At 37.9% G+C, this 25,759-nt stretch overlaps 1 protein-coding gene across 1 annotated transcript in view; it reads left to right on the top strand.

Annotated features, from left to right (window-relative positions):
• Positions 1-25,759, top strand: part of LOC122809660 (cytochrome P450 2U1-like) — a 322,309-nt gene that overhangs the window by 122,710 nt on the left and 173,840 nt on the right. The window contains exon 4 of the mRNA XM_044081319.1: positions 18,181-18,354. Coding sequence (XP_043937254.1) covers positions 18,181-18,354 — 174 coding nt within the window. The remainder of the gene's footprint in view (positions 1-18,180; positions 18,355-25,759) is intronic.

The raw sequence follows: 25,759 nt of genomic DNA, 5'->3' as shown, positions 1-25,759 counted from the left end.
CTGCAAGTCCCTCTTTCTCTGTTCTCACCGCTACTCATGTTGTTTTAACTCCCTCTTAAGCTGTTCCAATTTTACCACAAAACTTTGAGGCAAAACTAGCCAGCTTGTTACTCGATACAATTGTTCTTTTTCTTTTGTTCAATTGTTTAAAAAACATGTTATATGTTCAGCTTAATTTGTACAATTCTGTTAGCTATACATAAGTAATGACTGCTTATGTATGTATTTGGAGGGTTCCTCCCTGTTTAACTACATGTAAGTAACTATATCTATGTATGTCTGGAGCTTTTTTCCCTGGGCCTCCGCTAAAAAAGGGACTCGTGCCCGTCGGACATTACCCGGTAAACAAATGAAATAAATACAAATAAATAAATAGAAACTGCATCCTTGCTAAGATACATGGTACAGCCTGTGATTCTGTTAAGTGCTGTCTGGTTTTGCCTTATCTTTATATCTCTCCCAACTGGGAAACACTCCAATGTTTTCAGAAAACATTTTCTCCAAGCCATTTCTCTTTATCAGATTGTCTGCTAGTGACATGAGAACCAGATACAGGACTATTTACTAGAAAAAAATACCTTATAATATCCAATATTCTTTTTCATTTACTTGCTTTCTGTCAAAACTTGCTACTATATAAAGCTAACACAGTCATTCCCCTATGCAAGCACAAGAAAAAGCACACCAATTTTTCTTTTGTCATGATCTTTTAACCAGATCCCCTTTTTTACATTGCAGTGACTACATTTCGTAAAACTAAACAAGGGGAAAGAGAGAAGAAGGGAGAAAGAAACAAAAAGAATAAACAGAAGCACCTGTTTACATTAGCATCCCCATTACACTTAAAAATAACTGAAAAAAATACTTTATAACATGCAGAGAAAATCATGCACCACTTAAATAATACTACTAAGAAAAAAAATGTTTTACTTACATTTAACTGTCTCCCTCCTCTTCCCCCTCATTTGAGTATTTTTCCAAACATTAATGACATGAAGCATATGCTTTAAAGTGCCCAACAAGTTTAACAAAGTCCAAATAAGTTGAATATTTCCAGATTTTCTTGTTCTGTCCTGTTTCACAAGTATAATTAATGCTTTCTAATCCCAACATAAAAATTTCAACAAAATGCAAATTAAAGCTCATGCTGCTAAATGCTAGGAGTCTAAACATGAAACTGCATTCACTGTAAGAATTCTTAACCCTGGAAAATGCTGACATCTGTGCAGCACAGAAACCTGGATCAAAGCTGTGGAGAGCACCCCAACCTTACCTAATTACTTATCCTATCATACATTCAGACCCCAAACTGTGGGCAGTAAAGCCAAAAGAGATGGAGTTTCAATACACATTAAAGAAAATACACACCTCCAGGCTGGTCAAACAGTATGACACACAGGAGACACTCCAGGTACAGTTAACCATTGACAAGACCCCTATTCAAATCATAGCTAGCTACCAGCCCCCAAATCTGACTCAAGATGCCCAATCTGCCTATTTGGACCTGTTTAAATCTATCAAGACTCAACCCTTTACTCTGATCCTGGGTGACTTTAACTTCTCAAACATAGATTGGAAGAACTACTCATGCCAGAACACAAATGCCCAGAGATTCCTTGATTTTGTCAATGCAAATGCCTTGGAACAGCCAGCTGATACCCCCACAAGAGGTGATAATATCTTGGACTTGGTAATAACTAACATGAGTAACCACTGCAGCATCCCTATAGTATCATACTCCCTGGTAAGATCCAACCATAAAGCAGTCACTTTCGAAGTTACCATCTACCCCAACCTGCCTCTGACTAGGATCAAACATAAAAACTTCTCCAAAGCTGATTACAGCCTCCTGAGGGATGGTGTAAACAGCTTCACAGTCTCCTCTCCCTCTGTAGAAACTGGCACCAATATCCAAAACTACACCAAAGTGCTATATGAGCATTTATATAGATGCATGGAATCAGGAGTACCCGACAGGACTAAATCATCCTCCACAAGAAAGAGTAAACCTGTCTGGTGGACATTTGCAATAAATAAACTTTATAACAAAAGGAAAAAAATGCTGTCCAAGACCAAGAAGGAGCAGGTGCCCAATTGGAAGCAATGCCTCCTTAGCCTGAACAAGCAAATAAGAGCACTAGTGAAATCCTCCAAAGGAAACTTTGAGTCCAAATTGGCCACATCTACTAGAGACAGTCATAAGGCCTTCTTCACATATGTGCACATCCTCAAAGGATGCACCCAGATCTGTTCAAAACTGGTGGTCAAGGACACCACATATACAAATGCCGTAGATATAGCAAACTTGCTGGCTGACAGATTCAGTGAAAACTTCACCATTCTGCCCCCCCCCCCATCAGTAAATCAGGACATCCCCAGTACCTGCCCCCTTCCCCTTATATCTAGGGAACAGGTCATCACTGCTCTCTCAAAGGCAAAAAATTGAGCCTCCATGAGACCCGATAACATACTAGGCTGCATCCTACATGAACTCAGTCAGGAACTTGCAGCACCATTAGGCACCCTATTCAACCAAAGCCTGAGAACTGTCTTCATCCCAGCTGAGTGGAGGACAGCCACTGTCATCCCTTTACACAAAGTAGGAGCGTCCACCAATCCTGGAAATTATAGACCCATCAGCCTAACTAGCCTGATCTGCAAGGCCATGGAATGGATTATTATGGACCTCATTACCAAGGATATTGGCAACATCCAAACACTCAATCCCACACAGTTTGGCTTCATCATGGGGAGGTCATGTCTGCTAAATTTGGTCGACTTCTTTGCGACAGTCACCAAAGCCATGGACGAGGGGAAGACAGTGCACACCACCTATCCTGACCTGGCCAAAGCCTTTGACACTATTCCCCACTCAGGCATAGTAGACAAACTCAACTAGGCATTAATCCATATGTTACTAGATGGGTAGCAAACTGGCTCACTGATAGAACCCACCTAGTCAAAATAGGGGAAGCCACCTCAAGCAGTAGACCTGTAACAAGCAGCGTACCCCAGGGCTCGGTCTTGGGGCCTCTGTTATTTGGGATATACTTTTCTGAGGTGCAGGCCAAAACCAGTGGACTATGGCTGACAAAGTTTGCAGATGACTGCCAGCTGGGTGCTGTCATCAATTCCCCTAGTAATGTAGACATCCTCCAAGAGAGTCTCACTCAGACAAATGACTGGTGCCAGAAACATGGCCTCAAGCTGAATACCAAAAAAATGCATCCTCATCCCCTTTGCGGAGAGTGACATTCCCACAAATTATCGCATTAGCAACAACATCCTAAGCGCACAATCAGTCGTGAGGGATTTGGGCACCCAGGTTGATAGCAGCCTGACTTTTGACCACCATGTTGCTTCCATTGTATGGAAAGCCTTCTACATGGCCCACCTCATAAGTAAGAATATCTTATCCAGGGATAAGGAGGTAATAACATCCTTGTATTCTTCCCTTATAAGGCCTATTATTGAGTACAACACCCCTTTCGGCATGTACCTCACAAAGCACATGCAGCAGCTGGAGAGACCACAGAGGTTCCTCACCAGGGGAATCCAGGGCCTTAAATATCTACCATACACAGTCTAAAAGCCCTATCCCTCTACTCAATTTCATATAGACTCTTCAGAGGTGACCTCTGTCTGGCATACAAGGTGATCATGGACCCCACCTTGATGGGACTTCTGCATATCTGCAAGTCAAGCTCCACTCAAGTAATTCACACATGCAGCCTCAACCTGGTCTGTGACATCAACAGGACTTGTTGGTGGGACAGATTTGTGTCCCAGAGACTCCCCCATCTATGGAATAGACTCCCTCTCCACATCAAGCAGAGTGCCTCTTTACCCCTTTTTAAGTGCAACCTGGATAACTGGATGGGAAACAGAAAATATACCCATGGGATTCCACCCATGTCCCTGCTGGACAGGGGCATTGGGTGCTGACTTGTCTAAACATGGGTTAAACTCTTGGCTAGGCTTATAAGGGCCTCAGGGCCAAGAGCCTAGTAACCTCCTATGATTTGTCAAGTTCCAGGTTGCTGATTTTAGTCTCCAAATGTTAATGACATGAAATAGGGCATGTGCTTTAGAGTCCCCTGCAAGTTTAACAAAGTCCTAGAAAGTCCAATATTTCCAGATTGTTCTATTCCAATTTATCTCCATCTCCGAAACCCTGTCTCTTCTTCATCTCAGGTGCACTCTCAATTTTTCTAGTTAACTTCTGTACCTCTTTTTTTCTCTCAATCATTTTCTGTTGAAACATTGGGAAAGATTTCACTGGTACATTCTCTCTGTGGACTTTATTACTAGAACAAGAAGCAGAATCTCCTTCTGTTTCACAGCTCACTTTTTGTTGTACAAACTTTTGTATTTCTTCTTTAGCATGTACTTCATCAAAAAATGTTTTTGTTCCTTCAGGGAAAAATATTTTGAGGATAGCTGGGTACAGCAGTTTGAATCTCTGAACAACTGCAGTACTTTTACTAGTCTGTGTTTTTTCCTCAACTTTGGTAGCTGATTTTTCTCCAGGTCCTTTATATTTTTCCTGGCATCTAGGCAGTGCACTTACTAGTCAGTTACTGAAATTTACCCAGAAATTTAGGTCCACTGGCTTTCTCTACTAAGTTTCTGTTTTTAGACTGGGACAGCCAGAATTAAGCTGTTACTCAATGTGCAGCTATCTTGAAAGTATTAAAATAATTTTGTTGTTATTAGTATTTGTATAAAACATTTCATAATAAAAAAACACTTTCCGGAATCTACCATTGCTAGAATCTCCTTGTGTTCTGACTGAGTGTGCTTCTCAAACAATCTAGAAATATAGAGCTGATTTGTATATTTTTGGCACTTTTTAACTGTTCAGAGTTCTGCACTATCTTACTTTTGCTTGAATAAATTATATATATATATATATATATATATATATATATATATATATATATATATATATATATATGCTGGCATTGTTTTCTGATACTCCAAGTGCCTCCATTTTGATTTTTTCCTAATTTACTGCACATGTTTTTAGTAATTTTTTAATTTAATTCCATTTATCTAAACTGTATTTGATTTAATATTGCTACACACTCAAGTGCGCTAACTTGTACTGCATTTGAATTGTTTCACTGCTGTTTTAGCTGCTTTTCTGTTGAAAAAAAAGTTCTAAGCTTGTTTCCCACCTTTCCTGTAACTAGTCTAGTCCTGATACATATTTGCTGTATCCAGGACTGTTTGTAAGCTTCTGAGCCCACCCAAGCCTTTCTGTGTTGGAGGGAAGCCTTCTAGCTTATCAGTGGGAGTGGTAAGCAATAGGTAGCCTATCTTCCACAAGAGGAGTGGTTTCTGGCCCAGAAATTGTAGTTTATTGAATGTTTGGGCAGTTTTTCCATCCCTTTCAACTTTCTGGTTTAAAACCCGCATTTGAATGGGTTTGCGCTTGTTTAAGCTAAGCTCAGCAGCGCTGAGCTGAGGTAAACTATTACTGGTGCCAGGAAGTCTGCTCTTCAGTTTTTTCCCTAGATCTTGCTAATTCTTTCTTTCTTGCACTTCAAATAACCTAACCGCTTTGCACTTAAACAGGTTTTTGTAGCAATTATTATAGCACACCTAAGAGCCATCAGCACTAGTCATTCTTCATGGAAATAGCTCCAGTATTTAGTAGTTATGACTACCCCTCTTGACATGATTAAAGGGCAGTTCCCTGTGCTTTCTCCTATTAACCTGGTGTACTTGGGCATTCTGAGGCAGTGTAGCAAGGGTGTATATTACGTTATCAAACTTTCAAAAGTTCGAACGTCATATGGTCGAAGCCATATGATTGAACTTTTAAAAGTTCAAAAAGCTAAAACAAAAAATAAACTGAAAAGACCTACCTGACCATTTTAAACAGGGAGACAAGACCCTGTGCACCCCCCACACACCTCCGCTCTTTAAATATACCAACTCCAAGATTGCACTACAGTGCAGAAAATGGAAATCTTCCCATGCCGCACTGTATGGAGATCTCCGTTGAAACGTTCAAACTTTTAAAAGTTTGATCATATGGTGTTGACCATATGATGTTCAAACGTTTAAAATTTCGATAATGTAATATACACCCATGTAGCAACTGCCTCATGTACACAGACAACCCTCTCCTCTTACCTCCCAACACTTAGATTTGTGAGAGATGCACTTATATCACCAAATTGGAAGCTATGCACTCTCCAGCCAAAACCGGACTAGCTGGTCAAGAGGAGAAGTTCAACACCTGCACCACACCACATGGAACACATAGCCCTCCAGAACACCCGCTATCACAGCTCTCACATAAAAACACAAACCACATACCCACCTTCGCGGAGGCACTCAATAGAAATTTACCCAAACAGCAGAGACCTCCAAGAAAGAAATGCACTCGACCACCACAACACAGCACAAACCACTGGATACATAGCTCACCTCCACAGTGTGCCCCTCAACCTAAGCACCCAAGGCTAAACACCTTACCCAATACACTAATCATAGGTGACTCAATAGTGAGGCACACAGATGTTCCACTCATTAGGTTGAATAAGGAGGTAACAGTCAGCTATGAGGTGCCAGAATCTGACACATAAAACATGCACTCAGGTCACTCCTCAAGTACAAGTATGGCTCTGTCACTGTCCAGGTAGGTGTCAATGACCTGAGATGCACCTCTCTGGACTACATGAAAAGAGACATGGTGGATCTCTTGGCTTATGTGACCCAGGCAGTTATGACACTAGGCCTGAGCAGTATCCTACCATCACCCAGAATGATACTGCAGTACAAACAAAAAATGGTTGACTTCAACAATTGGCTAAGTTTCTGGTGTCATTCTAAGGGGTCCAGTATCTGTCTGCTTGGGATGACATGATTGACAGACCTCAATGCTTTACTAGAGATGGCCTGCATCTGTCACCCCTGGGTTTCTGGGTACTGGCTAAGGCTCTTGCCACCCCTATAGTGCCTTTTTTAGGCAGTGCTCCAAAGACCAAATTACCACTGTAACAGCTATAAATAAATGCAATCTGAGGGTCATGCTGCTCAATGCTAGAAGTCTAAATCTCAAGATGCACTCGCTCGAAGCACTCCTCAAAATGGAGAACATCGTCATTTGTGCTGCAATGGAAACCTAGTTTAAAGCAGCAGAAAGCACTTCTGCGCTACCAGGCTATAACTCATTCCACAACTTTCGGCCCTGAAGCATGGACCAAAGCTCCAAAGGCGGTGGTGTGTCCATATTCATAAAAGATATGCACACCTCTAGACTAGTACCCCAGCATAATGCAGCTGAGATACTTCAGGTACAACTAACACTGGGTAAGACTGCGATCCAGGTCATAGCCTGCTATAGGTCCTCAACCATGTCCCTAGACTCTCACTCCATGTTCCTAAGCACCCTGGAATCTAGCATGGTCCAACTCAACACTCTCATACTAGGAGACTTCAACTACCCCTCCATCAACTGGGAAAACTACTCAAGCAGCAATACACGGGCCCAATGCTTCCTGGATTTCATCAATTCCAATACCTTGGGCCAGCTCATTCTGACCCCCACTATTGGAAGCAACATCCTTGATCTGGTTATTACTAACATGGGCAACCATTGCTCTACACCAATAGTGAATCCCTCCCTGGTCATATCTGACCATAAACTAATCACCATGGAAATCCACATTTCATCCACACCCGCCGCAAGGGTAACCCCATTGAAAAACTTCTCTAAAGCTGACTTTGGACTCCTAAAAACAGAGGTGGCTAACTTCATGGCACCCACGCCAATAGAAAATAGCTGCATGACTGCGGAATCATACACCAATGCACTGTACGAACATGTACATAAATGCATGGAACTAGCCATACCCAACAGAATCAAAAAAGGAAGCCAATCTGGTGGTCCCCTGCCATTAATAAGCTCTACAACAGAAGGAAGAAACTGTTGCAGAAAAAGGTGAAGTCCCAAGACTGGAAAAACTCCCTTATTAGCCTCAACAAAAAGTTGAGCTCCCTCATCAAATCCTGTAAAGCCAGCTATGAAGGCAGAATTGCAACAGACACTATATCAAGAACCTCCATTGCAATACCCAGATGTGCTCTGAGTTACTGCACAATGGTACCTCCTATACTGAGCCAACAGATATTGCCAACATACTGGCCAACAGATTCAGTGCCAACTTTACCCCTTTCTTCCCCCTAAAGGACCAATCACAATACTGGAAGAATGCCAGGCACCCAGCATTACTGCAGCCCAGGTTAAAGCTGCATTGTCCAAGGCCAAGAATACAGCTTCCATAGGACCTTATAATATCCCTGGATGTGCTCTACATGAACTACAAAATGAACTGGCACCACATATGTGTGCCCTGTTCAGTCACAGCCTCACCTCAGGCTTTGTCCCTACTGAATGATGCACTGCTACAGTCATCCCTCGCCATAAAAGAGGAGCGACTACAGACCCTGGGAATTTTCACCCCATTAGCCTGATGATATGTAAAGCTATGGAGCACATCATCATGGACCTGATTAACAAAGATATAGGAAATCTCCAAACTCTGGACCCCACGCAGTTTGGCTTTCTGAAAGGGAGATCATGCCTCCTCAACCTGGTTGACTTCTTTGAGTCAGTCACCAGGGCTGTGGATGAGGATAAGGCAGTGCATACAACCTATCTCAATCTGGCCAAGGCCTTTGATACCATTCCTCACTCAGAAATTATTGATAAACTCACCAAACTAAGCATCAACTCCTATATCACTAGGTGGGTTGTAAATTGGATCACAGATAGAACACACAATGTGAAAGTACCAAACTCCAAGTCAGACTGTCAACCAGTCATGACTGGAGTCCCACAGGGATCAGTCCTGGGTCCTCTCCTGTTCAGCATCTACTTCTCAGAAGTCCAGGCCAACACAAAGGAACTCTGGCTGACCAAGTTTACAGACGACTGCAAGCTGGGAGCCATTATTAACTCCCCAAGTGATATAGACATCCCTACAGAAAGGCCTCACTGAGACCAGTAACTGGTGTCGAAACCATGGCCTTAAGCTTAATGCCAAAAAATCCATCATCATCCCCTTTGTAAAAACTCAGTTCCACTAACTACCACATCAATGGGAGCCCACTGAACACTGAAGGTGTTATAAGAGATCTGGGGACTCAGGTTGACGGCAACCTCTCCTTCGATCACCACATTGCCACTGTGGTCAGAAGGTCCTTCTATATGGCACATCTCATTACCAAGGGTTTTGCATCCAGAAAGAAAGAGGTCATTGTCTCTCTCTACTCTTCCCTCATTAGACCAATCATCGACTATAATGCCTCATTTCGCATGTACCTCACTAGACACCTGCAACAGCTGGAGAGGCCACAGAAGTACCTTACGAAGAGGGTCCTAGGCATTAAATACATGTCCTACATGAACAGACTCAAAAGACTCCAGCTATTCTCTGCTTCATATCACCTACTTAGAGGTGATCACTGATTGACTTACAAAGCCATGTCTGATCCAGCTCTGTTAGAAATGCTACATCTAAAGAAATCTCAATCCCTCCACACCACACACTCCAGAGACCTCAACCTCATTACCACAATCAACAGAACATGCTGGAGGGACAGGTTTATAAACCACAGACTGCCCATGCTCTGGAATAGACTTCCCATACATGTCAAGCAGAGTACCTTGATGTCCCTCTTCAAGAGAAATCTTGATGAGTGGATGGGTAATAGAAAGTTCACCCCGGGGATCACTCCAGTGTCTCTACTTGATAGAGGCACTGGGAACCAACATCAGGTGGCATGATGCCAAGGCACTTGTATGGGCTAGGCTTGTAAAGGCCATTAGCCTAGTGCACACCTATGAACCTATGAACCTATAAACTGCATGTTATAAATACTAAAGCAGTTTTGGTAGTGTGCAGTCAGGGGAATTTTAAATGTAAGGCTTTTTAGTAACTGTTTTATGAGTTAAATATATTACAGTAAACAAGTACTTTTTTCATTGTAGAAAATACAGGCTTTACAGCATAACAAAAGAAAAGGCTGGACAAAAGCAAGTTTAATGTTAATGTACTGTGTACTTGGTCTGCTGGGGGTGGGGTGTATGTAGAATTAAAATATTGTCTCTTATTTTACAAGGGTGAATGTCTAGATTAATGCCCTTGGCTTTAGCTATGAACAAGTGTTTTTGTAAGCAGGTAGGTCTGAAAAATAAGGCAAAATGATGAAAGCCATGACAAATACTAAGTTTCTTACATTTGCAAAGATACTAGCTTGTTTTTTTTCCATTAGCAAATGTTTTTATTTATTTAATAAAACATAAATAAAGTTTCTTACCTTTGCAAAGATACTAGCTTGATTTTTTTCCATTAGCAAATGTTCAGTGAGAGTCAAGAATTCTGTAGTTGTACAATCTGTTATGAGTGAAAATTACAAAGATTCATTGCTGTCTGCTTTTACATGGAGACTAGCTGTCTGGAGGTACAAGCTATCAATCTTAAGAGTTCTGAGAATTTTTTTGCTGAGGGAAATGTAAAATGTAAAGGTACAATGGCAGTTTGAAAATGATGGAAGTGAATAAGAGCTAGCAGCCTTAATACGTGAATGCATTTAATAGAAAAGGATACAATTTAGTTTTATTTAAATATAGCTAATGCAATATTACTTAGGGCTAAAAGTTAATGTTTTCTAAAAGCATGCAAGCTGCTTTCACATCTGGGAGGGGAATAAAGATAACAAAGAACAGACAGCAATCAGTGTAAGTGGGAACACAAGTCACAGCATATAACCTTAATTTTAGGTTAAGTAAACCCTGTGGGTGCAAGTGTCAGTTTGTGGCAATTGTTCCTAGCTGGAGGGTTAAATTTCATTGACTAAAGATGTACACAGTTTTGTGTGTTATAAATTAATAAGGGATGGAGTTGCTATGAAAATGCATTTATTTTTTTTTGTTTTCCTTAAAAATGAAAGTCTTGAAAAATGTGACATAGGTTCAAATGGAGATGAGATAAAACAACTGTATAAAAGATCAGTCTGCCAAACATTAGTGTGTGCATACAACACAGAAGTTGAGAATACACATTCAAAAAAAAAACTGTCATGTAAAAATAGGTGGCCACAATAGCTTTTTATTATAATGGCTATATTGTCCATATTATTTTGGAAAGTAAATGGTCTTACAGATATAGACAAATGATTTCAGCATGGATATTCAATAGAATATCAGGGACAAAGAAAAGGGGGAATAATTATATTAATTTCTAGAGGGACTTCAGTAGTGATAGAAGGGAGAAAATACAATGATGATAGATTTGTGATAGTAGAGGTCTATTAGCAAAGGAGGAGGATTACACTGGCATATATTTATATTCTACCAGAAAGTGCTGTTATACAGCTTAAGTAAAATTTGGGAGAATTAATCAGCAGGGAATGTTACTGATAGGTGGGGACTGGAACTTGATTTGTAATAGTGAGGATGTATCAGGGAACCTAGAAGTGAAATATAACAAAAGAGGGCAGATTTTTGAAGAAATGTATGAAAATAATTGTTATGAAAGATGTGAATTCATAGTAGGAATGCAAACAGAATTTACTAATTATTGTTTTATTACTATAATGGAAATAATCTAGATAGAAATTATATTTCACAGGAACATGTGCATTTAACTGAAAGCTTTGACATACACCCAATAACTATTTCAGATCATGCACCAATAAAAAATTAAGAAACAAATGCAGAGTACTTAAGTAAAAATGAGACACTGGTGCTTTCTTACCTACCTGTTAAAAATAGAGGAATTTATGGAGTGGGTAGTGGAAATTATTTGAGAGTTATTGGGGAAGATAGACATATCTTCAGAAGGTATAGCCAGTGAGTCAGATAAAACAAAACTGGAATTTAAATATAGGTTAGAAATTAAAAAGAAATAGGTACTGTTACGAAGTAAAATAAATTACTTAGAGGGACTGACAAAGATTAAAGTATTACAGAATAAAGGGAATCTCACAGAACAAGAAGAGGCACAAATGCAGAATGCTAAGGAGAAAATAAGGAAGTATCTGGATAAAATGCATGATTTTAGAAAAATTGCTGTTAAGCAACAGAGCACAAAAACTTTTAGCAAAATGACATAGGCAACTGAAAGTAGAAATGGATGCTGCCAAACCTACAGAACCTATAACAAGAAAATTAATCAGAGATCCCGTAGAGGTATTTCAGAAATTTCTTGAAAATTTGTATAAATCACAAAAATGTGGAAATAAAGAAACAGCACAAATAGACTTAAGCAAAGGTTTCAACTAGCAGTTAAGTCAGGAAGAGAAGAGATAAAATCAATCTGCAGGAAAGTCTCCAGGAACAGATGGTATTCCTATGGAAGTTTGGAAGTTAGGAGGGAAGAAAGGGATAACAATCTGGAGGATTTTATTTAAAGTATTTTAAAAGGAGGGAAAGCACCAACATCTTGGAAGAAAGCTGTGGTGGCTGTATTTCCCAAATACGGTAAAGATTCATCAGACCCAGCTTCATATAGATCCATTTCAATTTTAAACCATGATTATAAAGTGTGTATGTCTATACTAGCTAAAATGGATTGATTAATGTTTTTTATGGTGCGGGTGCAAATATTTGACAACATCAATAGAGCAATAATGATTCAGAAGGAAGCAGAATATAATAAAGTACTACTGTTATTAGTGGATCTTGATGCACAGAAAGCATTTGACAGAATAAGCTGGGATTTTATTAAGAGGGCAATGAAAGCATTTTAATTTCTGACACAATAATAAGCTTAAATATGAGGATATATGAAGGATCAGAAGTAAGAATTAAAATGTGAGGGTTCCTCTCTAAGGTTTATTTGAACTGAGGAACCAAGCAAGGTGTCCTCTTTCCTCTTTATTTGTTTTATACTTAGAGACATTAGCAAAGAAAATAAATGACTCAGAAATGCAAGGATATAACTGAGAAAAGCTGGCTTTATTTGCAGATGATATTATTTTATACCTGATAAATCCAGAAAAGGACATCTCAGTGTTGTGGAACATTTTGAGACAGTTTCAAGTTTTTTTCAGAATATAAAATTAATAAAGATAAAACAAAGGCTATAGCTGTAAATTATGTACCCACACATGAGTTTATTATTTAGAAGTATGTTATGGCAGCTAAGGATATGTGGGAAGAGACTAAACACAAGATAATACAAAAGTTGAGAATCTGGAAGGTCTTTTTTACTGGTTAAAATAGAAAGGGATAATGATAAATCAGGGGAAGCTCAAGAAATAGAGAGAGGAATTTTGGATGCAGAGAATAATAATATCCATACAGACTATGATATTCATAAAGTAGAAGAAAGTAGTCCAAGAATTAATCCAACACAAAAATGGATAGATTTTGCCAATAGGGATGACGGGAAGTATGGGTACAGAAGACAGGCAAGAGGGAGATGGTATTTACTAGAGAAAACTGGCAAACTAACCAAGGTATTGGGAGCAAATAACTATAGATGGAAAGGTAATAGAATGGGATGAGACCAAGAAGACATTTGAACTGTAGCCTAGAGATTGCCATCCCTAACAAGCATTGATATCAGAGTATAGGCAAAGAGAGGAATAGGGGAATCTTAAGTGATACACATACCTTTCAACCTGGAAACATCAAAAATATGGACAAATCCCCATAAATAGTAGGTACAACTGGCCAAAAGTCTGGATGCTGATTAACATAAAATGTGCATACATAATTATGTAACCCCACCCACCCCAATGGAATTATGGGATACAGTATGAGGCAAAAATCTGGACTGTCGTGGGGTATGATCACCCCATGTGGCCCAAACAATGGCAGAAGGGGATTTTGGGCCAGTCATCCTACTGGGTTACATGTAAAAACAAGAGCAGGAATCTGTGTAAATACAGTGCACCAAGAAGAGATTTCAAGCTACAACAGGAAACAAAGTGGTAACAACTTGATCAATCTGTTTAAATGTGACCTACTGTTTGTCAGACTGGTCTCCTGCTTACAAGTAGCAATTTTAAAGCTTCAAAACGTGAAACCAGTTTTACCAATAATGCAAGCAAACTTTGCATCCACTGAAATAAAAAAACTGCATGCCCTTTACAACGCTACTGAGGGAGAAGCAACATTACCTTGAACAAATCTTGTCGAATTCCAGCTTATTTTTAAGGAAGAGACACAGTTCAACTGTGTAATTCACTTAAACTTGAAATTGATAGATGATGTTTCCTCAAATATTAAGCCAGCAACCGCATCTCAACTATGTAAAAATTGTCAGCTAGACATTGAATGATTCGGGAATGTCTATCATAAAAATAGCAGGGCACTCTAGAACTGTACAGAATAAACTTGCTGAATTATATATACATTTTACTCCAAACCAAAGAAAGCAAACACCACCAGAATAATTATATGAATTACATCTAGTCTGTATCAGTCACCGTGATTCTTTATGGAAAGTTTTAAAACAAAAAAAAATTGCCCAAGTATTCCTATAATTTAGACATGATCTGTACGATTCCCCCTTCAAGTTAGCAGTGCTTCACCTAAACTTTCATCACAGCATAAGGCCAGCTTCTTTTTCATAATCTAATCTGATAAAAATGCTACCCCCCTCACCTATGTACACATGCCAGAATATGATAGGAACATCACTGTGAGCACAAATCAGAATCACCAGATTTAACTCCGCAATTCGTTCTTCTACCAAAGCACAACATCCAGCATTTACCAGGGCTAAATTGCTAATTAATCACAGCCAACCCCTGCCCAGACAAATAAGAAAAAAAAGACACTTTAGTCTACTTCATACAGTGAAATTAAGGTACACGGTTTACCAGAGTGGAACTTATCCCCACAACAATCGAACTTGCTTAGAGGCTAAACTTCTGTTGGTGTAGTCATTCCCTGGCATTCCAACATACACTATGTATTCAGACAGTTCGTGAAAAATGAAGCAGCATGATGGGAGGAGCCACTCCACTAATGAAAACTGCTACCGAAAAGCAACTCTTAAATTTATCATCCCTCCCTCCCTCAATGCAATACCTCATTAAGCAAGTCCACAAGCTTGAGAAAGTCAACTGACAATACCATCTTGGCAGGAAAAAAACAGTAACATAATAAATCTCACTACTAAATAAAAGTAGCACTAACAAGCCAGCACCTCATACCCCCAACCAGTCGCCAAATGTTTCGGGAACTGCTCTTACTGACTCTTACTTTGTTCTACAGTGAAAGTGTAATTAAGCACTCAAGTTAAAAAAAAAAAGATTAAATAGAGAATTTAAGAAAATTGATTTAAACTGCATGAGCAAACATATAATCAGTTAAGTCACCAAAAAAAGGGTTCAGCAAAAGTTTATCAAACAAGACACTTGATTTTATAAATAACAGTTGTACCCATACCTCTGATCATGTTTGAAAGCCAGAAAAAGAACTGATCCTCTAAACTTAAGATAAAAATAAAACAAGTTAAAATGAATAAGCACGTTATACATAAGTAAAACATTATGTGCAATTATAATAAGAAAAATACCAAATTTAAGACCCTCACAGTTAAATCAAGTCACTGTACTGAAATGGGCAAAACTGTTAACCACAGTTTAACCAAAAGAAGTGAAAAATCCCCAATTACTTACAGTTCATAGTTACCATTTTGCTTGCACACCAACATTAACAAACAACAGCCTCCTTCCCTCTACTAAACCGGCACTGACACGCCATTCCCATAGCTGTAACTGCACCAAAGAATATGTAGAGCGTATATTCCACATTACTTTGCATAGCACAAGCAAGTTACTGTACTTAAGTTCTAGGAAGACATCTTCTGCTTTCTCTGGACAACTGAAGTTTTTTTTTTTTTTTTTAAATTTCCCAGGTATCCGAGAGTCCAACAAACAGACACTGCCTCACAAAGCTGATGTCATCACTCACGCCCCTGCACATTGATGACATTGCGGGATACTCTGGCAATGACATAATGATATCAGTCATACTTTAAAACTGTAAATAAAATAAAAAAAGAAATCAGGAATTGAAACTATGCAACAAAATGAAGAAGGTTTGGGATCTTTGTTTGGAAGCATTTGCCAAGGTATTTTTATACCCCAAGCAAACTTCAAAAAAATTTTCCTCAGTTAGATAACAAATGTCTGAGCTGTAATGAGGGAAGAAATTGGTAATTGGGAACATATATTTTGGCAGTGCAATGAAGTGGCAGATTTTAAAAATTTCCTACAGAGTACTCTGTCAGGAATATTGGGAGAGCAAATGGCTGTAACTAAGGAAATGATTTTTTGAGATGGAACACTGAATATTAAAAAAGAGAAAAAAGAACTGGAAGAGAGATCTTTCGAAAAAGGTAGGAGCAAATTACATAGAAATAAATGGAAATTGTGGGAACAATACATACAGAATAATGTTCAGGAGGAGGAGTAAGGTTTAAGGAAAGGCAGGAATTCAGCAATTTATATAATCTTGTACTGATGATAGTTACAAAAAAAGAAAATATATGTGACATATAATACATGTGAATGGAAACAATTATTATGGTTTGTTTTCTTTTCTGTTAATGTATGTTTGCCAATACCTTAAGTGATCATTTAAAGCAAAAAAAAAAAAAAAACATTAGCTATAATCATTGGTTATGTGATTAAAGTGCATGCAAATCCTGCTTTGAAGGAGAATAATGATATGCTCTGCTTTCCTTGTATTAAACAAAGTACTAGAATCTTCTGACTTCAAGACAGTTGTTGCTTTTTAAGTAAAGTTTTCATTAACCATTGTGCAACACTACTCTTTAGTCAGTATTCTAATAACACTGCTGTCAACTTGAATTATATCATAAAAAGATATCCTGAATATGCTGTGTAAAATTAATGCTTAAATATTCTTGGTGGAGTTACCACAGCAGACATTTTTTTATTTACTCTGTACGGTAGGCACTAAGAGCAAGGTCAAAAGCAGCTGGAGGTTAGGTACTCGGTTTGTCGTAAACAGGTAGTACTTGGTAAATGCTGGCTTTCAGCACAGCCTCATTTAGTGGTTAGCTGATGTCCCAGAATGGAATATCACAAGCTGTTTGCTCACTTCATTGTTTTCTGAAACTAGCCTTACATTCCCATGTTAGTTTTTAGCCTTAATATTTTGCATAGGAATGTCTCAGAGATGGGCTGACCAAGGATATGCTAGGACATTTACATGTTTCCCCTGTCTATGAGGGGTCAGGGGTGCTAAACCAGAGGTGAATTTGAGGTTTCCCATCCATTTGTCCAAATTACATTTGAACAAAGTAAGATAAGTACTTTGCTTTGCATGGAGTGGAAGGCAATTCCATAGAAGCAGCATGCTCTGTGATACATACCTATCCCTCCAACATGTTCTATTTATTTAGCAAAACAGACTGACATCCCTTGAGCAGGTGCTTATAACACCAATGGATTTACAAATGCACAAAATAATAGTGTCTGATGAAGCTCTATATGCGAGGTAGAGGTTGCCTGTTAGTAACCTATTTGATGCTGAGGAAAGGGTCAAGGCTTTTAGACGGTCTGCATAGTTTTTATAATTCAGGTGCTTTTTTTTTTTTTTAGTGAGAAAGCAATATGACCATTCCAATTGTGACATGTTTGGACACATACTTACCTAAAGGGGCATTATACTCAATGATTAGCCTAATAAGTGCCGAGTACAGTAGAATGATTACATCCCTGAACCTGGATGCAATACCTTTAGATAAAGCTGTCTAATGAAAAAAAAACTTTCTTGCAATAGTAGATACATGGTGATCAAAGGACAGTTCATTATTGACATAAGTTCCTGGATCCCTAACTAGGGGATCAATTTTCACTTGTATGTTGTCAATGTGATAGTGATAAAGGGAGTCATGCTTGCTGAAGGATAATATTATATACTGTTTGGCATTTAATTTTAGTCCATGGTTTTGACAGCAGCTATTTGTTTGGGATGGTTCCTCTTGGAGGATATTGGTGTGCACTAGGGAGTCTATGATGCCACCAAGTTTGCAGTCATCTTCAGGGTAAAGTTTTCATTTATGACAAAAGCACTTCTGCTGCATTTTTTTGGACTTGGCTGTTTCAGAGATCATATAACAAACTATGACCTGGCCTAACTTACTACTTTTCTTATTTTACAAACCACAGGTTTACAATACAGTACCCATCGTCAGAGGCCTCCCGCTTCCCTTTCAAAGAATTTTTAAAAATGTTGATGCAATCCAAGATACCTTAAGACAGGTATTAGAGGAACACAAAAGGGCTATATCACATGAAGAAAAAAGAGATTTCATTGACTGGTATTTAGAAGAAATGGATAAAGTAAGTAAAATGTTTTGTTTTTTTAATCAAAAACTGTTTTGTTTTCTTTAGTCAAAAACAGCAGCCAAATGGATAAATTAAAATCTCAGTTTGGGCAAGTCACTGTCACAGTAAATAATGATGTTTGCATTTATTCATGTTAAGTGCACTTCTTTTCCCAGTTTTCGTTAGTAGTGTCTTTAACCCTATGAAAGGCTATGCCCCTCTCATATAAGAGTTCCATAAACCTTGGCTGGTGTGCAAGATGCACATATATCCAGTGGTGTTAGGAGCTTTCTTCATTTAGTTTTGCTGCTCTCACTGCTTCATGACTTGCATCAACAGAGTCATTTTGTCTAAGTGTTTCATGCTTCTCAGTTGATCACAGTTTACTTCAAAGATCTTCAACCAAAACCAAAACAAATGGGTGAAATATAAATGTGGTATGCTGCTGACTGCATTTTCATCTGTCTTTCTTAGAGTAAGGGAGCTAGTTCAGGGACTATTTTAAGCCACAACCTGAGTGACAAACAGCCAAAAAGTTAGTACAACACAACTAAATATAATAAGTATTTGCATTAAACAAAGTGCTGACAAGAGTACAAATACCAATGTACATAGTAAAATAAGGGCCGCATAAACGGTATGCAACAATCTTTTTTTTAAATGCACAGCAGGAAGTTTAACAAGAAAGAGGGGAAAAACGCCAGGGAAGACTTTTAATGTGAACAATGGTGAATTATCATAGGAAACAGGATAAGAAATTATAACAGTATTATAGGGGATATTGACATTTAAACTACTCCCCAAAATGGAATATGAAGTTGCCATCAATAGTACCAAAATACTGCTCTCCACTCACAGTGGTGCTGAAAGGTAACACCAAAAACAAATCCTAACACAGCCGATGCAGATGTGAATTTTAAATAATGCAAATACATTCTCATTTCCCTCATGATTCTAATAGTAGAAATGTTTCCTCTCAGCATTCATATTCTCCTCTAAAACAAACAATACTTATTTTGTGGGGACAGAATGTTATAGCAAAATATTTCTACTGCCCTGTTAAGAATTTGTGTTATCCAGATAAGATATTTTGAAAGATAATGAGACTCACAATGGACAGGACCTCTACTTCATTACATTTTCAATGATGTTCTGAAAGCAAATAGTTAACGTCCATATTCAAATCCTCCAGCTAAACCAAAAGGCTGACACAGCTTACACAATATGCTCTTTAGTAATCAATTTTTAACAGAAGTAAAGCTGTAACTCTTGTATCTTTACATTTTCATAAAAAATTCAAATTGCAAGATAAATATGGAAAAAGTATACCTTGACTTTTAGGGTATTTAATCCTCAAGGTTTCCTATCAACAACTTATTTTAAAGCAAATCCAGGAAGAATATGCAGTGTGCCCCAAGCAATTATGCTACCAACAAATCAAACTAATTAGTTGATACAGTTGGCAAAACAGGAATTCATAAATTGAAACGCATGCACAATGCTGTAGACATTTCAAAGGCAAGTATGCTAGGGGCAGTATAAAAACAAAATTAATGTCTTAGAACTAGGTTTACATTGAGGATCCCATACCAAGACTACCAAATTTCCAGTAATACAAGATTTCTAATTCAACAGTCAGCAACTGACGGTACTATTTTAGACTTACAAAAAAAGAGAAAATGAGGTCTTCATGTACAGAGGCACATTTCAGTTATTCTGCACAGGGCAAGAGGTCACCACAGGCAATCACGTTTTGCAGACAATACAAAATTATTATACAAGATGAATCTTTTTGAAAGACAAATGCAGTTGGCTCCATAGGACCTCCTCATCAAGTACAGTAAGCCTACAAGTTGAGAAGCAAGATTGTAAAAAAAAGTCAATATAGAACATGCCTCCCAGTCAAAAGGGATCAAGTGTTTTAGTCCAGAAGATTGCTAGTTCCAAACAAGGTCTCAGTATCAATTTTAGATTCATCCCATAAAAAAGTATATTAACAGAACATCATTCAGGGCGGTGGTTCTGAAGAATGTACATCTTTTCACAGAATAAGACTACTGCACAGCAATCCCAAAAATGAAAGATTCTTATATTAACCTCCTATTTAGACCATCCCGCAGTAAGACCTCGGATTCTAGATAGCTCATCATCATTTTCAGTTTCCAACTCCACCATCTAGGCTATCTGCAGTCTGTAAAACATCATCTAAATGATGTGATGTCAATCTTCATTCAGTCCTTGACATATGGGTTTGGTTCTGATATCAGAACTGACGCAGCTGTTATTACAGTTTGCACCAGCCACAAACTCTCTAGCTTTACATCTACACAGAATCCCTCTCTCTCAATTACCTCAGATCTCATTTGTCGCTTTCTGAAACAGTCGCATTTAGCTGATACTCGAGCATTTGTGGGATTAGGTAAAATGTTTGTGTCCTTCTTTCAAGTTTGTTTTTCTTCATCTCTATCTCTTTCATTATACTTTGTATAATCTTTGTATCATCACGGATACTCATTTCCTTTACACTATTGTGTAATTACCAGCTATCATTGTTGATAGTTCCCTTTCTCTCACTCTCTCCCTTTCTGTCAGTAATCGTTCCCCTCCCTGTACACGTTTCTATACCTTTTAACTATCAACGCTGATAGTCATTTCCTTATTCTTCCTAATTAAAAAGATATAGATATATGGGTTCCCTTTAGAATTTAAAAAAAAAACTGAAATATCGAATTTCAGTTTTCTGAAATTCTAAGCCCAAAAGCTTGAAATTGCAAAACACCAGAAGCGCGAAATTCAAAATCCCAACATTCGGAGCTTCTGGTGTTGCGATGTATGAATGGATCTAAGTGCAGGTAAGTTTGTATGTGTGTGTAGGTTATGGGCTGTAGTGTATGTTAGTGTGTGTTTTGGTTGTGATGTGTGTGTGCAAGGGGCTGTCAAATGTGTGGGTGTGAGTTACCTTTGTGTGTGCAGTTGTGCAGTCTCAGAGTTAGAATATATATGTAGGGGGTGTGGGGGTACAGCCCCCCCCACATGGGGGTGCAGGTGGGCTTGCCCACCTGCTTATTTGTATTTTAGGATTGTATTATTGATTGTGGGGGGAGAGTGTGTGTATGTGTATGCATGTGTTGTGTTTGTAATGTATGTTCGGGATTTTAAGATTCACGCTTTTGGTGTTTCGGGCTTGTAAGGTTTCAGGATTTGAATTTCGGAAAACTAAAATTCGGTATTTCAGTTTTTCGAGATTCTCAAGCGATATATATATATATATATATATATATATATATATATATATATATATATATATATATATATATATATATATATGTGTGTGTATATATATATATATATATATATATATATATATATATATATATACAAAATTATATATATATATATATATATGGTTTCTTGCTGTTACTTGCATATATATGCATCTAGAAATATATTATGTACTCTCTTCTGTTGGTTTCTTGCTGTTACTTGCATTTACATGCATGCATACCAAAGTATATTTAACTATTTATTGTGATCAACAAGTCTTATTACTGTATCGAACTAAATACAATAAATACACAAACTGCTTCAGTTAATACGCTTTACTGTTACATTTTCCTTTCGGATCTGCAAGCATGCAACACAGAATCTGTCAGCTCTCTGTGACAAATTCCCCAGGCTTGTTTATACACACCCATATTTACACAAAAAGCCTGATATTTTTTCTCAAAGTCTGATGTATAACACATGGTTAGAATTGCTGAAGCCATGTCAGAGTCCAAACCAGTTACAAGTGGCGTCCCACAAGGCTCAGTCCTGTGACCTCTCTTGTTCGGTATATATTTCTCGGAGGTACAGGCCAACACGGAAGGACTGTGGCTGACCAAGTTCGCAGATGACTGCAAACTGGGCGCCATAATCGACTCTCCAGCCGACACAAACATCCTCCAAAAGGGCCTCATAGAAACAGACAACTGCTGCCAGAGCCATAGCCTCAACCTAAACGCCAAAAAGTGTATAGTCATCCCCTTTGGCAAAAACAAAGTGCCCACAAATTACCACATAGGTGGTAATCCATTAAGTACAGAAGAAGTAATTAGGGACTTGGGGACCCAAGTTGATAGCAATCTCTCATTTGACAACCACGTGGCCAAATTGGTTAGAAAAACATTTTATATAGCCCACCTAATCATGAAGGGATTCACATCTAGATCAAGGGAGGTCATTGTGCCTCTTTACTCATCCCTCATCAGGCCCATAATTGAGTACAATGCCCCTTTTGGGATGTACCTTACCAGACACCTGCAGCAACTGGAAAGACCCCAAAAGTACATCACCAAGAGGATCAAAGGGCTCAAACAGATGCCATATGCTGCCTGGTTAAAGAAACTCCAACTCTTCTCAGTGGCATACTGCTTGCTCAGAGGTGATCTGTGCCTGACATATAAAGCCATGTCCAACCTGGAATTAATGGACATGCTACACCTCAGAAAATCCAAATCCCATCGAGCCACGCGCTCGAGAGACTTGAACCTCAGCACTGAAATAAATAGGACATGTTGGAGGTACAGATTCATAACCCAGAGGCTCCCCTCACTCTGGAATAAAATCCCAGTCCAGTTTAGGCAGAGTCCCTCATTGACTCTCTTCAAGAGGAATCTTGATGAGTGGATGGGAGATCGTAGGTTTACCCCGGGTATCACTTCTGTGTCACTGTTAGACAGAGGCACAGTTTACTAACCTCGAAAAAGAGCATAGCAAAATTAATTTAAAATGGGTGGCGAAAGCTAAACACACTCTGGCTAGGCTTATAAATGCCCTAGGGCAGATAGCCTAGTATGAACCTATGAACCTATGAACAGTTCTTTCTTTGTATAACAGTTTTCCTTTGTTTCCTTGTCCTTGGTTCTTTGTAGTTTGATGATCCATGGAAACTCAGTCTTGCATTATCTGAAACGTGGTGTTCCAGCACTATCTGAAACTTGATGTTATAACTTTGTCTTGCTTGATGTTACATCTCTTTAATTCACTGATGTCCTTCCAGCTGCCATCTGCGCAGTTATTTGTTTTTCAATAACATACTTGTTTACATGGATGCCGATATCTAATTAAGCTATATATGCTTGCCAGCACACTTTATACTTTTTATTTTTCAGCATTTTATACTATTCCTTAATTACCCCTTTATATTTCATATAATTCTTGCAGCTTTTTATTCAAACTAATATTCATGCTAGCAACAGTTACTATTATTCTTTCAGGTCCCCCTTATTTTATTTTATTTTTTTATTTTTTTAGAGGAACGGACTAAACTTTAGTTAAAGAAAAGACTGCATTTGTTTCTTTTAGCATTGCTATTTACAGTATTTACCATGACTTGTTGAGTTATCACAACTCTTTGTAACCTGAAACATATGAAACAATTCTAAGCTGTCATTATTATTATTATTATTATTATTATGACCCCCAAAACTGCTAACACAGGATGTATTAACCAATTTAGCAGTTTGGTCCCAAATGATGACCATCCTCTGAATATGTCCCACCAATTATGGGCAGTGTCAGCTTCTGTTTTTGTCTTTTACTATTAACACTGGGTTATTTGAAACTACACATACAAACTGTGGTGCCGCTTTAACAAACATTTTGAAATTTGAAGGCAATATTGTCCATTTTATACTAAATTGTAATCTGTCTATCAAAGATACTTGTAATGACTTACTAAATAGTAGGATGTCATTATGTTTGTAAATGTACAATCTGTGAGATATCTTGTTCTACTAGCTTTCATACCAAGCGCTTTTAAATCTGCAATTGGTATTTTTAAAACTTGGAAATGTAATATTGAAGTGCAATATTGTTTTTTGGTATTGTTGTCCTATCATAGTACAAGTGGATGGTATTTTTACCATTTGATCTGCATGAAGTATTGGCCTGTTACCCAAAATGGTAAGTATTTTAACCTATGGTCGTTTTTTTGTATTACTGTGTTATTTATACAAATAAACAGAGTATTGGTAGAAATCCATACCCTTTTTCCCCCTGTTGAGTTTATTCTTATTTTTGTGTTGTTGTCTACACACTGTGACATTTTTGCATGATGTCTTCCCTTGTCAGAACTGTTACATTTTTGAGGTAATGTACAGCATCTAATAGAGATAGAGCTGTTTACTGAAATGTTTATGTCAGTCTTTGATTTTTTCTCTACGTTTATGGATGCCTGACCTTGTTTAGCGAACCATGCTGTTATATTTTTGTTAAATGTTATCTTCCCCAACGTACATGCTGTATGCTTTTTACAACTGAAATTGTATTGTGTTCTATTTTGTGTAGCATTTTCCTAAGTTTTATTCGTGAAATATTGTAATTCCCTCTGTTTTGATATTCAGAATGATGCAAATGAAATGCAGATGTCTGTGTTGAATGCTGCGTGTCTTCTCTCGCAGCTGCATTTTTATCAATAGCCCTTGAAGCATGTTCCAGACACTGAACATTCAGCTTGTCTCAAGCTGTACCAGAATATATGTATGCTAACCAACAGAAATACATGTATTTAACTAACTATATTATTTCTACATATATTATAGCAACAGATGTGTATATGCATCTAACTAGCAAATAGATGCGCACATGCATTTATACATTTTTAAACATATCTATCACTGTATACATTCCCTATGTTGTATTTTAAATCCAAACTGTCTACATTAGTATGCACTTTTTAGCTAAGTTATATTGCTATTAACTAGAAACACATTTGGAAACAAAACCTTTAGTTTTCTTTTTGATACAGCAAGTTAACATAGTTTTCAACACAATGATGACAATGATTACTATTAGAACGGGATGAATCTGAATATGACTCTATACAGTGTTGTCCTATACAGTAATGTATTGACAATTTTGAGTATTTGATTGCAAATGCATTGCAGTCTTGTTTTGAAAAAAAAAAACACGTCACAAATGTCAAGCTTTGACTTGTTACTCTATTTACACAGATAAACCATTTACTATATACTGCACAGAATACACCTGCTTGTACAGATTGTTTTTGCATTTGTATATACATGGCTGTAATGTACACTCAGTCCAGTTTACAAACTTAGCATTAAACTGAAGCCTGCTAATTGCATTACTTGAAACATTAAAATGTATTTTTGGTATTACCACTTTGCACTTTTATTTGAGTCCCTTTTGCAGTACTGTTTACACAGTTCGTGTAAAATTGAAAGCATGCCCTTCCCCCTTTAGTATACATCATTTTATTGCAGTATTGTTTATTTGCTTTATGCTCTGAGAAGTGAATGTATGCTTGTCCTTTGGCTGTTACCTAGACTGTGATACTTTGGTCTTACACATTAGCTTTTTGATTTGATTTCGTAGACTCTTGTACATTTTGCTTAATGCTGTATGTGAATACTTA

The sequence above is a fragment of the Protopterus annectens genome, chromosome 8.part0, assembly GCF_019279795.1.
Source record: "Protopterus annectens isolate FY-2018-M chromosome 8.part0, PAN1.0, whole genome shotgun sequence".
In the NCBI taxonomy this organism is placed as follows: Eukaryota; Metazoa; Chordata; order Ceratodontiformes; family Protopteridae; genus Protopterus; species Protopterus annectens.
Note: the sequence above shows the minus strand (reverse complement) of the source record. Positions and strands in the feature narration are given on the sequence as shown.